We start from the raw sequence: 16419 nt of genomic DNA, 5'->3' as shown, positions 1-16419 counted from the left end.
GATCAAGAAGAGAAAACATAAGAATAATTGGACTACCTGAAAGCTATGAAAAAAAAAAAAGAAGCTTGATATAATAATACAAGAAATAATTAAAGAAAATTGTCCTGAAGCATTAGAACAGGAGGAGAAAGTAGAAATAGGACAAAAAAATCCACCTGAAAGAGATCCTGTGAGGAAAACTTGCAGTCATATTCTGAAACACTTAGTTCAAGGAAAATATGGCGTCAACAAGAAAAAAACAATTTACATATGGTGGTACCACAATTAGAATCACACAAGACCTAGTAGTGGGGACACTAAAAGACTGCAGCTCTTAGGACACTATATATCAAAGAGCAAAAGAACTAGGCTTCTGGCCAAAAATATCATACCTAGCAAAGCTAAGCATAATTCTGAATGAAAAAAAAAGAATGGACATTTAATGAATTGTCAGACTTTCAGGACTTTGTTAATTCTACTCTTTTTTTTTTTTTTAGGCAATGGGGTTAAGTGACTTGCCCAGGGTCACACAGCTAGTAAGTGTCAAGTGTCTGAGGCAAGATTTGAACTTAGGTCCTCCTGACTCCAAGACTGGAGCTCTATCTACTTTGCCACCTAGCCACCCCCTTGACTTTCATAAAATGGCAAGTTATCACTATATATTCTCAATCCTATGTTCTGCTGTACACATGACATGTTTTTTTCTTTTCTCATTTTATATTTAAGTTTGTAATATGTTTAATTTTCTTTTCTTATTATGTTTCTTTTCTTATTAAGTTTTAGTATTTGTCTAAAATTAAAAAAAAAATTAAACGCTAACCACCAAAAAAAAAAAAAAGAACAAGGCAGGTTCAAAATTCAGCTAATTCCACAACCAAATATTTAGTTGGTTAACTAAACATTAAACTAAACATTCAGTATGAATGAGTTTTATTCAAATTGCATTTACAGATTAAGTTTGATCTGACAATACAATGAAAAACTTTAAACTTACCCCCAGTTAAAGGAATTTCAGGTGTCACCAAGCCCTGTGAGCCATGATTTAAAAAAAAATCTTCCAGAACTATTTATCCCACTCAAAATACATTATTTCTACTCACAAGATTTACTTAGCCAGGTGTTAAGTATATATAACATTAAGGTGATAACTATTATGGGAAGTGGAGAGAAGAGACTAGTCCTTACCTTTCCCTATCCCCAAATTCCCATATGTATACTGTATATTTTCTGGAACATTTTACATTAATATAATTAGGGTGGGCTTGGTTTGGGTTTTTTTTTTGGGGGGGGACAGTAGAATTTTTTTAAATAGTATTTTTTTTCCAATTACCTGTAAAGACAGTTTCTAACATTCTTTTAAAATAAAATTTTTCTTTCTCCTTAAGACAGTAAGCAATTTGATATAGGTTCTGTGGAAATACCCCTGAGATTAATATATCTGTCTGCTATTGAGTTAATCTGTGTCCAGTGCACCTGCCTGGTAAGACAATACTTTGGCTCACTGCAGGCTGCTGTTTGGCTCCTTTTGGCAAAAGGGCTTACTCTGTGTCCAATGCATCTGCCTGCTAAGGTAACTCACAGAAAACAGACATATGAATCTCAGGGGCACTGATGATATTCTGTATCATATCTTATCTTCAACTGACGTCCTAAAACTCACCAGCTCACATATTACTTTTTACCATTAACAATGAAGTTCCTGACATAAGAGAACATTGATAAAGCAGATTTTCTTTGTTCCCAGAACTTTGTTTATTCCCTACAACATGAAGTATTTAACAGGTGCTTGATAGTTAACAGAAGCATTCAGATCAATAATGCCTTCTCTATGTTTCTGTGTGTGTATGTGTATACATATAGGTATACAAGAATATATACCTATATACACACACGAACATATACATATACATCAACATCCTACAAAATCTACCCTTTGTGATATCTTTTACTGCCTGATGATATTAACTCACATGAATCTCCTCACATGAATCTATTCATGGTCTGTCCTGTAAAATGGGAAGGTTAAATGCCTTTCTAGTCTCTGGGTCGAATAGTGTAAATTCTTTATTATATCAGAACATACATAGAAAAGATTGAGGGACAGCCCTAGTAGCGGATAAAGAGGATAGAGAGAGGAAGAATAGTTAAGTAAAAAAAAGGAAAAGAGTTAAGTTCAGGGTCTGATAGCAAGGAAAGCACACTTCTTAGGCCACTGATACACTATGTTAAGCTTAGACCAAAAGATTAAAGAGGAATATGTCCCTTTTAAAGGAAGCTAGCAAAAGGCTCCTGAAGAAGGAATAACCTGGACAATGGAAGATCAGACAGAAATGTCCTGAGGAAAATAACTCTTTCCAAAGAGGGTCTCTTTGTACTTCTCTTGGGTTTGCTTTGCTTATAAATAATTTCCCACATATGTCCTCAGTGCCCAGGGCAAAAGTTATTACCAAACTGGAAAACACAAGTCTAAGATCATGCTCTCTTCTTCCATGATTTACCATGGCACAGTTTACAAGAAAACAAACATAACAGAAAAGGCGAGGAAGCTGTCTTCCAGAGGCTATTGTAATAAGAGAGTTTCTAAGGTCTTGAGGTCAGGAAATTGGCTAACAGGTGAAATGAAGCAAAACAGATCTGTAGGACTAAATTCTTTATGATATCAGAATATATAGAGAAAAGATGGAGGTAGAGCCCTCCTAGAGGAGAAGGACAAGGATGGAGGGAGGAAGAACATTAAGTAAAGAAAAGTAAGTTTAGTTGTGTGTTATTAGCCCTTTATCTGTATCTTAAGGAACAGAGAATATGCCGATTCTTTCCCACTGTCCCACTTGCCCATGAGGTCCCAGGACATTGCAAAATTGCCACTTGCCTTGGTGATTTTGAACATCTTTTCTGTTGTCTTGCTTTTGTCAAATTGTTTTTCCCATTTTCCTTTGAAATAGATGGCATTCACAAGTACCAGAGAGGTCAGTGAATTAATGGAATCACTAGCTAGCAGTTCTGCAATCTTACCTGAAAAAAGAAAAAAAATCAGAGATTAAATCTACGCTAGATGTTGACATAATCACATCCAAAACAAATGAGGTAACATATATAAAGCATTTTACAAACCCTAAATAGTTTTAGTTAGCCTCCTCCTTATCATCATCAATATCATAACAGTGATTATAAGATCAGTCAGGAAATAAGCAGGGTTTCAGTCTTTACAAATTAGTCAAATATCACTCACCTTCACATAGCACTATCCAACACTCATATAATCTGTCCATTAAATGTTAACCAGGAAAAAAATATGTATACTAAAGTTTTTTTCTATGTTTTGGTGTAGCAGCAAAATGCCTCTGAATACCACGGTCAGTGTGCAAGAAAGAACCATTTCTAACTACACAGGATCCCTCCTTTTACTGAGTATCTTAAAGAAAAATTCTCTTTACAGCTCCAAAATGTGTTAACATCTAGGATCTCATGTAGTCTCACAAAAACCCTATGAAGTTTTTTATATGTTATAACCCCCCTTGAATAAATAGAGAAACTGAGGCTTAGAAATTGAGGAGACTTGTTCAAGGTCAGAGCTAGTACATGGCAGACCTTGGATTTGGGTTTTTTGACTCCAAGATTTTTCATTTTTTGTTATTGTAGCTTTTTTCCTTTATATATTTTGATTTCACCAAATACTTCACAATTATATGTAAATACAATTCTACATTCATTCTAAAAAATTTTGAGTTCCAAATTCTCTGCCTCCCTCCTTTTCCACTTGTCCTCTCCTTGAAGAAATAAGCAATTTGATGTTATTATACATGTGAAGTCATGCAAAACATATTTCCGTATTAGCCATGTTACAAAAGAAAATACAGACAAAAAATAAGGAAAATAAGTCAAATTTTTAAAAGGATGCACCAATCTAAATTCAAAATACCTAAGTTCTCCTTCTGGAGGTGGATAGTATTTTTCATCATGGGTCTTTTAGAATTGGATTGATCAGAGTACCTAAGTTGATCAACATTACTGTGTTTCTGTTAAAGTGTACAATGTTCTCCTGGTTCTGATCACTTCGCTTTGTAAGAGTTCAGATAAGTTTTTCCAGGTTTTTCTAAACTCATTCTACTAATTAATTATAGCACAAAAGTATTCCATCACAATCATATACCACAAGCCATTGTTCAGCCATTCTCCACCTGAGGGGCAATCCCTCAATTTCCAATTTTTTGCTACCACAAAAAGAACTGCTATAAACATTTTTGTACATATAGGTCATTTACCCCTTTCTTTGATCTCTTTGATATCCAGACCTACTAGTGGTATTGCTGGGTCAAAGGGTATATATGCACAGTTTTATAGCATATTTCCAAAGTATTCTCTAGAATGGTTGGATCAATTCAAAATTCTAACACTTAGTATCCCTATTTTTCCACATTTCCTCCAGCATTTGTTATTCTCCTTTTCTATCATGTTAGTCAATTTTATATATGTAAGATGGAATCTCAGAGTTTTGATTTGCATTTCTCTAATCAGTAGTGATTTAGAGCGTTTTTGATTTCTTCTTCTGAAAACTGCTTGTTCATGTCCTTTGAACATTTATCAACTGGCTGTAATTTTTATAAATTTGCCTCTATCTTTTATACATTTGAGAAACAAGACCTTTGTCACACAAACTTGCTATAAAAAAATTTCCCCAGTTTTCTCCTTTCCTTCTAATTTTAGCTAAATTAGTTTTTTTTTTGGTTCATGTGTGTGTGTGTGTGTGTGTGTGTGTGTGTGTGTGTAAAAGTCTTTTTAATTTCATGGAATAAAAATCATCCATTTTTTCTTGTCATAATCCTATCTCTTATTTGGTCATAAATTTATGCATATATCTGACAGGTACATTTTTCCATGCTCCTCTAATTTGCTTATGGTATCCACCTTGAGGTCTAAATCATTTATTCATTTTGACCATATCTTGATATATGCTATGAGACGTTGGGATATGCCTTGTTTCTTCCAAATTGCTTTCCAGTTTTCCTAGCAGTTTCTGTCCAGTGATTAGTTCTTTTCCCAAAAGCTTGGATCTTTGGGTTTATTGAACAAGATTACTATGGTCATTTACTATCTATTGTGTATCTACTCTATTACAATGATCCATCACTCTTTTTCTTACCCAGTACCAGATTGTTTTCATGACCACAACTTTATAATATAGTTTGAAATCAGGTACTGCTAGGCCTCCTTCCTTCACATAAATAAAATGAAATAGTAGCCTATTTACAGAACATTTTACTTGTAATTTAGAGGAAGGCAAAAATAAGTCAAGTTAAATACAGTCAACAGAATAAAATATGTACAGCATGAATAATAGATGCATGTAAATACAGATATTTAAAAGACACAGAAGGACAGGAGAATATGGTTCTACATGGCCTTGAATGAGCATATGGTACCATTGTTGGGGTGGAAGGGAAACTGTAGGCAGCATCATTAAATGAGAAGCCTCAGACTCCTAGGATAGCAATGTTTAGAGCCATCCAACCAAAGCAGGAATAGATCGTGGTTGGAAATGATTCATTCTATAGACTGATTACTACATTCAGAAGCATTATTGATATTGCGGACATTGAAAATCAGGAGAAAGACAAAATTGGATAACATTTAGTGGAGAGATTTTTGCATCCTCTTTTGCTGCTTAGAAAATCAGTCCCTTTTTATACTTTGCAAAAGAGTTCTCAAAATCATTAGCCACCATCTCTCAAATAGCTAAAAAGAAACTCCATGATTTCTTACCTTCTGTCTTTTCTTCTACCCACTTATTTATATGCATTCTTGCTTCCCCTGGAGCATTTGCAAAGTCAAGTTCTTCCATACTGGAATGGTAGAATCTCTGACAGGATTCCTTAAAAGACTGAACAATACAATAAACACTATAACCAAGCATCACAAGTCTAAAACTAAATGTTACCAATGCACAGCCAGGAAATTTTGGACCCCTTGTTCATAAGAGTCATAAACATGTTACAGATCAACACATGTTGACCCCAAATCTTTGTGTTTGACTTGGATGAACTTTAAGTCTTTAACCTAAGGAAGCTAATGACTTAAAAATTAGACATCAGAACTTCTTATATCCCTTTAAATTTTGTTGCCATGAAAAGATCACTTAAAAAGCAATGATTGTGGTCAACAAACCCAAAGGAAAACTAATATGCCAATTTCCTCTAATAAATCAATAAACTGCTATTTGAGAGTCAACAGTCAATCAGATAATTAATCCCAGCACTCATTTTCTATAGGATCACAGGATCACAGATTTAGAACTAGAAGACTTTAGTAGGTGTCTAGTCTAACCCTTCCATTTTTATGGAGGAGAAAACTAAGGCCCAGTGAGATGTTTGTCCAGACGGCAATAGCAGAGGTGAGATTTGAACTCTCGTAGTGCTACGCCCACTGAACCATGTGGTTAATCCTTAAAAATTATGGAAAATAATATTGTGTTGTGGGGGGCGGGGTGACCAACTTTTTCAAATAGTTCAAACTGAATTTTTATTAACATGCCAACAGATGAGATACAACTGTCACATGAGGCCTTCATCTCTCTTAAACTTGAAGATTTCATTGATTTTCTTAATTTAATACAGGGAGAAATAATAGACAAGACTTACTGGGATAAAATCACAAGTCTTTTCTCCAAAGAGCCGGTTGGCAATTCTTAGCAGGCATTGGCTACCAGATTTATTAGCTTCTGCAAGAAAAGACTGGAAACTTTGGTGGACATCTATACCTTTGTTTAAAGAAAGAACCTGTTTAGAAAAAAACAGCTTCAGTACTGTGTTGCTTTCTTTAAAAATAAAAACATACTTAAATAACCCCATCTCAGAAAAAGAAATTGAACAAGCCATCAATGAACACCCTAGGAAAATATCTTCAGGGCCAGATGGATTTACAAGCAAATTCCATCAAACATCTAAAGAACAATTGATTCCAATACTATATAGACTATTTGGGAAAATAGGACAAGGAGTCCTACCAATCTTTTTTTTTTTATGATACAAATATGGTACTAATACCTAAACTGGGAAGAGTCAAAACAGAGAAAGAAAATTATAGACCAATTTCCCTTATGAATATAGAGGCAAAAATTTTAAATAAAATATTAGCAAAAAGATTATAGCAACTTATCACAAGAATAATACACTATGACCAGGTAGGATTTATACCAGGAATGCAAGGTTGGTTCAATATTAGGAAAACAAAAACAAAATCCTCAAAAGAAAATCAACTGAAAGTTCTACAGAGACTGAGGGCATTTAAAAATAAGATTTGAGGATGTCACTCACCTATTCTATAAGCTCCAACAGCTCCCTATTGCCTTGAGGAACAAATACAAGTCTTCTCTATTCAGTATTTAAAGACCTTCCCAAACTGGTTCCAACCTACCTTTCCAGACGTATTATACATTATTGCATTTTTCAATTCCCTCTACCCGCCCCCCCCCAATCCCCGACCACCTAAGCTGGTTATTCCTCATAGCAAGGTAAGAAGGTAAGATTATTCTGCATTAGTAACCTCAGGGACATTTCTACCCAGAATGTCTACTGTGCATAGCACAGAGCACTTAGACCACCAACATGTTCTATTCCATTTCCCCTCATTCTCTATTGCTGCACAATTGACAAAGCTTTCTTTTTGTGATCAGCTCCTCTGAGGTGCAGTTTTGGGAGGTGTAGAAAGTTCCATATTGTTTGTTGGTTTTTTCTCAGTCCCACGTACCTGTTGTATCTGTGCAGCAGTATTTCCCTTGGCCCCATCTAAGACCATAGCCAAGGCACAGTAGAGGCTCAGAGGAGAATAAAACACATTCTGTGAGGCATCTTCTTCACTAATTTTTTTAAAAACATTCAAGGTAAAGGTGTTGGTTGCTTCAGAGAGAGCAGCCATCATAGCATGCCTAGAATAAGAAGACAAAGAAATATACCACATGAATATGAGACACTTCTGTGTGCATTTATCCACTCCACTTTGAATCTAGATCATCTCCAATGGTCCCTCTTCAATAACAATATAGAGTGCATTTACATAGTGCTTTCATGTCTGCAAGGTGTTATTATTATCTTAATTTTACAGACAAGGAAACTGAGGCAAAAAGAGGTGAACTGACTTTCCCAGGGTCACACAGCTAGTAAGGATCTAAGACTGGATTTAAACTCAGGTTTTCCTGACTCCAAGTCCAGCACTCTATCTACTGCATCACCTAGCTGCCTCCCTAAATGAACAAAATAATAAACGATGGCACTGAAGAGAAGCAGATTAAACTCAGCTTGGCTGATTATTATTATCATTATAACTCATATCTAGAAAGGGCATTGATGTTCACAACAGACGTTCCTATCAATTTCTTGCTCCCCAAATGGAAATATGACTAATGAATAAGATTTCTTTCTGGTCTCCTACACAAGCCATCTGCTTCCCTGTTTCCATGTATGTGCTCCTGATGTTTGGACCTGTTGCCTAGAATGCCCTTCATGCCACCTACATGTATACTACCTTTCTGTCAAAGCTCATTTCAAATGCCATCTTTACCACAAAGCTTCACCAATCACCTTAGACAACAATGGTCTCTACATGAGTTCCTACAACAATTACCTGCAACAATAGCCTGGATCAGTCATCTAGCACTTATGCCAGAATCGTTTGTCCAGTCATTACTTGTGTATGTATGGTTTATCTAAGACACCTCCCTGAAAGGCAAAGACTGTTTCTTGTCTGGACAGGTAACCCTTCCCTGTTAGCCCAATCTATCTCCCTCACCCTGATTTCATGGCAATGATTCCCTAAGGAATTAAACCACCTGTTCCCTTGAATGTTTGTTATTACCAGCTTCTCAATCCTAATCTTAAATAACTATAACTACCCAGTTACTGAATTCCTGCTTCCTAGTTGCTGAGAAAGTGCTGGATAAAGTTAAAAATTATGCTAATTTCATCCTGAAAAAAAGGATCTCTGATTTCCTCAGGAAGGTGAACTCCTTCCTTAGTTGATAAGTTCTATGATGTTGCCTGAACCACATAGAGGTTAAGTGATTCAGTCAGTCAGTCAACAAACACTTATGAAGTGTCTACAACAAGCCAGGCATTGTACTAAGTGTTGGGGATGCAAAAAGAGGCAAAAGATAGTCCCTGACCTCAAAGAGCATACAATTCAATAGAGGGAGACAAGCAATATACAGGATAAAGAGGAAGTAAATCAGAGAGGGCAGGCACTCCCTCCTTTGGATACTCTCCAGCTATCAGTGTTCTTTTTGAGCCATGGAACTGAACCCAATATTCTAGATGAAGTCTGACAAAGGCCTGAAGGCACTAGAATTAAGAGGGGTTGAGAAGGGCTTCCTGTAGAAGATGGACTTAAAGGAAGTCAAGGAAGCCAATAGATGAGGTTGAGGTGGGAAAGCATTCCAAGCACTGAGGACAGACTGAACTGTCTCTACTCCATACTAAGGCTAACCCTTCCAACTATGCCCTTAACCCACCCTCTCCTGCCTCCTCTAAGGCTTTGCTCTATCAATCATTCCCTCTCTTACATGCATTTTCAAAATCTATTTCTCCCCTAGATCCTTTCTTTCTACCTGCTAATACACTTGGTTCTCCCCAATCTGAAACACACAAAACAACAACATCCTAGAAATCTTTCTTTAACCTTCTACCTCTCAAATTACTCTCATCTCTATCCTCTCTTTCAATGGTGAGCATCTTGAAAAAGACAGAATACTGAATATCACTACTTCCTCATCACCAACTCACTTCTCAACTGTCTAAAAGTTGAACTAAATTTTCTCTAGTCTCCTGAAACTGCTTCCCAATTTTCAGTTTCCATCCTCGACCTCGTTGTAGTGTGACACAGCTATTCCCTTCTTTTCCACACTGTCTCTTTGCCTGGATTTCATGACATCTACTTCTTTCTTCCTTCTATATCCTCTTCCTTACTCCACAATCATTCCCCAAGATCCTTTCCTATTCTTTTCAGTCTCTCCAAGCTCTCTCTATGCTTTCTCCATTCTCATTCTCTTTCTCTCTCAGCAGTTTTATCCCTTTCAGAGCTTCAACCCTCACCTCTATAAAGATGACTCAAAGCCCCTGTGAGTCTGCTTTTCACAAGGCCCAGCAGAAGGAATCAAAGGTCTGTCAGAACAGCCGATGGGAGACCAGAGCTGAAAGGCTATAGATTAAAACGTCAGTAACATAGTCCAGTTCTTCCTTAGCACTGACCAAGAAAGGCTGAAATGGAGCAAAGTTCCAAACAGGAAAGTGAGAGAAATCTGGCTGGGTCACAAGCCAGGATTCCGTGGAACCAGTTTATAGAACCAAAGTGGGAAAAAATAAGATCATTAACTAGAGAGAGAGAGTAGAGTCAAAACCGAGAGGGAATTAGGTTAACACAAATAGAGTGTTGAGATAGTCAATAAATATTTAAGTGCCTACTATATCCAGAGATGGAGGAAAGGGAGGGTGCCTGGTGCAGGAAATTCTCAGTTGTTTCCTCTGGGCCCTTCTTAAATATAGGATCTGGGAGGAACCTTCCCATGTCCGCCTGAAATTGTCCAGAAATGCCCACCCTTTCCAACAGGAAATAAGGGAAAGGTAAAGAATTTATATTTTATATATAAAATAGTTTTATATTTTATATATAAATTATATATATTTTATAAAGGACCTACTATGTGCCAGGCACTGTGCTAAGTGCTTCACAAATATCTCCCATGATCCTCACAACTACGCCACAAGCTATGAGCTGTTATCATCCCCATTTTACAGTTGAGGAAATTGAGATAAAGTGATTTTGCTGAATGTCACACAGTGTCTGAGTTCAAATTTGAAGTCAAGTCTTTCTGATTCCAAACCCAGCACTCTATCTGCCACACCACCTAACTGCCTCAAACGTCAGCCAGAGGCAGGCAGGGGACCAGAAGGCAGAGGGTACTGGAGAAATATGAGTTTCAGAGTTGATTTGATCTTGCAGAAAGGTGAGTTTCTGAAGATCACAATAAAGTGCAGATGAGCAGCCAGTGGAAAAATGGTAGCATGGATGCCGAGACTAACAGCCCTCAGATGACAGGAGGGGAGCTCAGTAGGCTCAGCCACCTTCAAACTAGTCAGAATGAGGGTTGGGGTGCTACCATGTTCCTTTTAAAGGGCCAACACATTACTCATCCCAGGTTCCAGAGAGCTACAGTACTGAGATGAATGGTGAACATAGATTCCCAGAAAGGCTGTGTCTTCACTTAATTGCTGGCTCTTTGATAGTCCATTGTCAGAGTGCCTGTGGCTGGTTAAACAACTGGCAACTAGGTGGCACAGTGAAGATGATGGGGTGCTTGGGTGCTTGTGCTTGTACTTGGACCCCAACTTCTCCCTAGTTTCAGAAACACTGTCTCTGACAACCACTCCCCAGCCCAAGGACACTGTGCCTAGCAGTGACTCATGCCTGGGCCCCAGCATGACCCTTATCTCTCTCCCTGGTGCAGCTACACAAAACTGGATGAGAAAGTGCTGGGCTGCTCAGGCCCCAGCCCTGAGATCATGTCTCTCTGGAAGCCTCCCAATTCCTTAGTAAGTTCCTGTCTTGTGAGAAAGATTTCCCTTGTTGCAGAGCATTCTCTCATCAAGACAGAGGGAGAGGGGTGCCTTGCCCAGGCCAAGGAGTTTTGTCCTTGGCCAGCCCAAGGACTCTTCCTCCTGCCAGACTCCAAAGATCCATACCTCTGTCATCCCCCTCCCTGTCTGGTATACTACCTGTACTTTCCCATCCATAGCCCCCAAATACACATGGAACTTTAGATTACCTCATCAGTGTCCCTGGCATTCTTTACCCATGCCTTTTTCCATATAAACCCTAGCTCCATCCTCAGTCTCTCACAGGTTCCTTAAGAATCCTGGCCTGCTGAAAAGCATTAACAATAAATCTTTGCTACCTTGACTTGAAGAATGCTTGAGTCTGTGAATTCATTCCAGATCACTGGGCCTGAACTCTGGTCTTTGAGGGGTCTCAATCTCTCAGACCACAGAGAGCAATGGACCTGGGATCTGGAGGAACTGATCTCAAATCCTGCCTCAGACACTCACTAGCTAGGTGACTCTCACTAGCTAGGTTAACCTCTGTTGGCATCACTTTTTTCATCTGTAAAATGGGGATAATTATAGCAGTTACCACACAGGGTAGGATCACATTAGATATTTTTGTAAAGTGCTTTACAAACCTTTGAGTGCTATGTATATATTACTTATTGTTATTGTTGTTGTTGATGTTGCCACCACTTTTTCTAATCCCTGCCACTTCTTTTGTCTGTTTGTCTTCTTTCTTAATTTTATTTTCTCTCTCTTCTAACTCCTGTAGATCTTCCCATATTCCCTGGCATTAGGCAAGAGGGAGGAAGGAGAGAGACAGAGGCAAGCCTCTCATAGGAATCAGATGATCCAGGTACAGCTTTCTTTCCACCATGGTAATCCAACCAATTATACTCAATAACAACAAAAGCTTGCATTTGGATAGCACCCTATGATTTGCAAGTCATTTTACATTATCTGATTTATCCTCACCACAAACTAATGATGTTTGTTAGTGCTATCAGCCTCACTTTACAAAGGAGGGTACCGAGGCTTGGGGAGTGGAATTCCTTTGCTAAGGATCACACAGCTGATGTGTGTCTGAAGCAGGATTGAGCCCAGATCCACATCCAGCACTGTAACAGCAGTGAGACGAACACATCTGGGCCACCAGCCAGCACTCGGAAGCTCCAGGTCTCTGGGCCCTGGGCTCTGGAGGCTGGCTGACCACCTGTCAGTGGTGCTGTAAGGAGGACCCTTGTTTGGCCTCTGGTGTCCTCTTCCAAGCCTGGGATTCTCTGATTCTTCCTGACAGTCTACTCTCCAGGCTGGGAGGTCTGCACCTGCTGGGAGTTGTGGAGAGCTGCAGGAAGTAATTCAGGAAAGGGGCAATAACACAATGAGAGGCCTATAATGTTGCTGCTGTCTGTCCTTAATTCTTGAAGAGGACCATGACATCAGGGAGGTGATGCCATGGCATGGAAATGAATTGGATTTAAATAAGGGAGGGCTGTGCAAAGTCACCTGCCTCACTTTCTCCTCCGGAGCTATCTGTGTCCAGTGGCCAGATATGGATCAGGAAAACTGGAGATGGCCTAGGATTCTGTGGGGGACCTTTGCCTTTTCAAGCTAAGGTCTTTAAGAGGTCTCAGTTTGACTGAGGCAGCACCTATTCAGTGATTCAGGTTTAATTTTAAAAAAATGAGGCAAAGAATGGCCTGTTTAAAAAAAATAAAGGTCTGGGAGGGGACACCCCTCAGGGTTTCTGGCCAAAACAGAAACAACTATTATTTGCATTAATTCTGAGCCAATCAGAGCACAAACAGTAACCAAGTAGGGCTTGGTCTGGGACCAGAGTGATTTGGGGTTAAGGCTGGTCTTCAAGAGAAAAAGTCAAAACGACAAAAAAAAAGTTTCAGAGAAAGAAGGAAGGAAGGAAGAAAGCCATGTTGCCCAACAGGAAGTTCTCTACTCACAAATGTTGCTGTTCGTCCTTCATTCTGGAAGGGGACCATGACACCAGGAAGGTGATGCCAGCACATGCAAGTGAATTGGATTTAAGTGAGGGAGGGCTGTGCAAAGTCACCAGCCTCACTTTCTCCTCTGGAGCCATGTGGCCACTTATGGATCAGAACAACTGGAGACTGTGGACAGCAAATAACTGTACCAATCTCTGAGGAAGGGCAGGCATTGCCTTTTTGAGGATTAATTCTAATAAGGGTTCTGTTTGCTTCCTTTGACCTGTAAATAATTTTCTTTCCACCCATACCCCCTCTTTTAGCTATGTAAGCTGTGTACTTGTAAGAAGTATTGGTAATGACAGAATGGGTTATATAATTGTGTCCCTTTTCAGGGCTGCTTTCCACCTTTGGGGTCCACCTGTTCCACCTAACTCTCATCTGTGGCTCCAAGAAGCTGTAGCATACACAGCGGTCACACCCCAGTAAACTATTTCGGCAGACGGCCTAAACCAGGTTGAGGTTAACCAAGGGGTCTCAAAACCATTGGTGAGTTAGTGGGGTGTCTACCCCTAAGCATGCAAAGACTTCCCCATGTGGAATGAGTGGATGAGAACAACTTATTCCAACGGCCATGAGGGCAGCTGAAGCAGGCACTGAGGAGTGCTTAGAGCTTGGTTAGACATCGAAGACACCAAGGTCACGCACTGTACCTTGAGTCTTCTTGATTCTGTCCTGCCACTGGAATGTGATGACTCTGGAGGAGACAGTGAGTCTGGCAACTCCGTGCAACTCTGCCTCACTTAAATCCAATATATGCAGGAATGAAAGAACATCCCCCATACCAATTGTGTCCCGTCATGTAGTGACATTCTCAGGATTTGGGGGTACAGGAAAATCATAGTCATGTGAGAAATTTTCCCAGTGATAACAGGGATTTTGTGCCACATGACAACCTCTGACACAAAGCTTCGGATTTTAGGAGGCGCCTGGCAAATAGTTATCAAATGATCATTGATTCAGAAAGAATAGTACAAACACACCGCCAGTGCCACACTTGAGAAGTTGGCAGGGAGCAGAGGTTACCTCTGAAGAACAAAGGGCCAAAAGAAATGAGCTCATGATGGAAAAAAGAATGGGCAGCTTGGAGAATGACACGTTTAAAATGTGGAAATGGGACACTCACACTTCTCCATTTTGAAAACATTAAAACACGTTTACATAATGTAGGTTATTGTTTCAATCCACCAATTCTATCACTCAAGAGATGTTAAGAGGGGTAGCTAGGTGGCACAGTGGATAGAACAATGGCCCTGGATTCAGGAGGACCTGAGTTCAAAACCGGCCTCAGACACATAACACTCACTAGCTGTGTGACCCTGCCCAATTAAAAAAAAAAAAGTTAAAACACTTTCTCAATGAAACTTCTCCGGCCTATTAATTCTTGTCCCTGCCCAAATATTGGCTAAAACTCAGAGTAATTTCAGAGCCTTAAATCTCTTCCCTTATCAAGGTCACAACAGAACCAAAATATCCTATACAGTAAACTCTTCTTTAATCCACAATGGTTAGGAAGTAAGGTGCTTCCCATCACTATATGTGAAATACACGGATTAGAAATTTTCAAAAGAATGCCATAGACAAAAATCTAAAAATCTTTGGACATAATTGATTCAGTTTCTCCCTAATCATTCAGGAGGCATTTCAGGATCATCATCAATACCAATAATCATTATACAGAAATGAGGAAAACATGTAGACATAGGGTTTGATTGGTTGGATTCAGGATAAGTAGTTTCACTAACTGGTTACAAGCTAACCTTTAGTCTGGAATGCCATTTTCACTCACACCAACAACAGGAAAAATAGTACATAAAAAATGAATAAACCTAGGAAGTCTCATTTGATTTTTAAAAAGCTCAAGTGAAATGCATTTCCTAATTACTTCCCTAGGAAAACAACCCTAGTGAACACCATCTTGACTGTCTAAGGTTCCCTTTAATCGACTGGCACAAAGTTCAGTTCTCTCAACAAGACAGTTGATTTAGCTCAAGCCTCAAGGAGAGAAACAAAATGCCTACAGAAAAAGAGATATTTTTTGACTCTTACTTTGTTTGACAAAGGCCAGCACCTGAAATCACTGAAGTTCTAAGAGCTGAGAAAAATGATAATGAACAGTGCTTTATGACTTCTGTCCCCCACTGAGCTGGCCTAACAACGTTTTAGCCAGGAGCTCTCCCCAACCCTATACATCCTTTCCTCAGATAACCCTAAACATTCTCTAATGAGTTCTAACCGAATTATAAGCATCCTTGAAATATGTAACATCCTGTAAGCCACTGGGGTCAGAGCAGTGGCCTACTCCATTGATCCTAATCCAAAAATGTGGAACTTGGGTCCAGACTCATTTCTGCCAATAACTTGCTATTTCTTTAACTTTGGTAAATCCCAACTTGTCTGGTCCTCATTTGCCTACACAATGCACGTCTAATATACCTTCCAGCTCTTGCATGCTACACTTCTAAGCAATTATAAATAAGGTGAAGTCAGATCCAACACCTACCGTTGCCAATAATCACTGAAGGCCCTCCTAGGCAGAATTACAAAAGAAACACCAATTGCCTGGCCAACTGTAGCCTATGATTGGTAACTAACTATATAATAGAGTCATTCACTGAGGAATATACTGGAGCATGTGGGCATTATTTGCTGAAACCCTATTCATTGGTCCTGAAATGTAAATCAGAAAATCACTGAACTTAAAAATAAGATAATAAAATAACTGATCCCTCTTGCAAAATAATATCATTTAGATTCTTAACAGTCATGTACAAGTTAAAGAAGTTCTAAACCTGAGGAGAACAATACAAAATAAAAGCCCACATTTCAAACAGGTAATTATTGCAAAAATA

At 38.9% G+C, this 16419-nt stretch overlaps 1 protein-coding gene across 5 annotated transcripts in view; it reads right to left on the bottom strand.

Moving 5' to 3' along the window:
* The window catches only part of LOC110214757 (serpin B6-like), a 33690-nt gene that overhangs the window by 3836 nt on the left and 13435 nt on the right, over positions 1–16419 (bottom strand). For all 5 annotated transcript variants that reach the window (XM_020995813.2, XM_020995814.2, XM_020995810.2 and 2 more), the window contains exons 2-5: positions 7723–7900; positions 6615–6752; positions 5740–5857; positions 2849–2991 (exon numbers count right to left, since the gene is read on the bottom strand). In XM_020995813.2, coding sequence (XP_020851472.1) covers positions 2849–2991; positions 5740–5857; positions 6615–6752; positions 7723–7893 — 570 coding nt within the window. In that variant the 5' untranslated portion in view covers positions 7894–7900. The remainder of the gene's footprint in view (positions 1–2848; positions 2992–5739; positions 5858–6614; positions 6753–7722; positions 7901–16419) is intronic.

Source organism: Phascolarctos cinereus, unplaced genomic scaffold, assembly GCF_003287225.1.
Source record: "Phascolarctos cinereus isolate Bilbo 61053 unplaced genomic scaffold, phaCin_HiC Scaffold_4;HRSCAF=312, whole genome shotgun sequence".
Taxonomy (NCBI): Eukaryota; Metazoa; Chordata; class Mammalia; order Diprotodontia; family Phascolarctidae; genus Phascolarctos; species Phascolarctos cinereus.
Note: the sequence above shows the minus strand (reverse complement) of the source record. Positions and strands in the feature narration are given on the sequence as shown.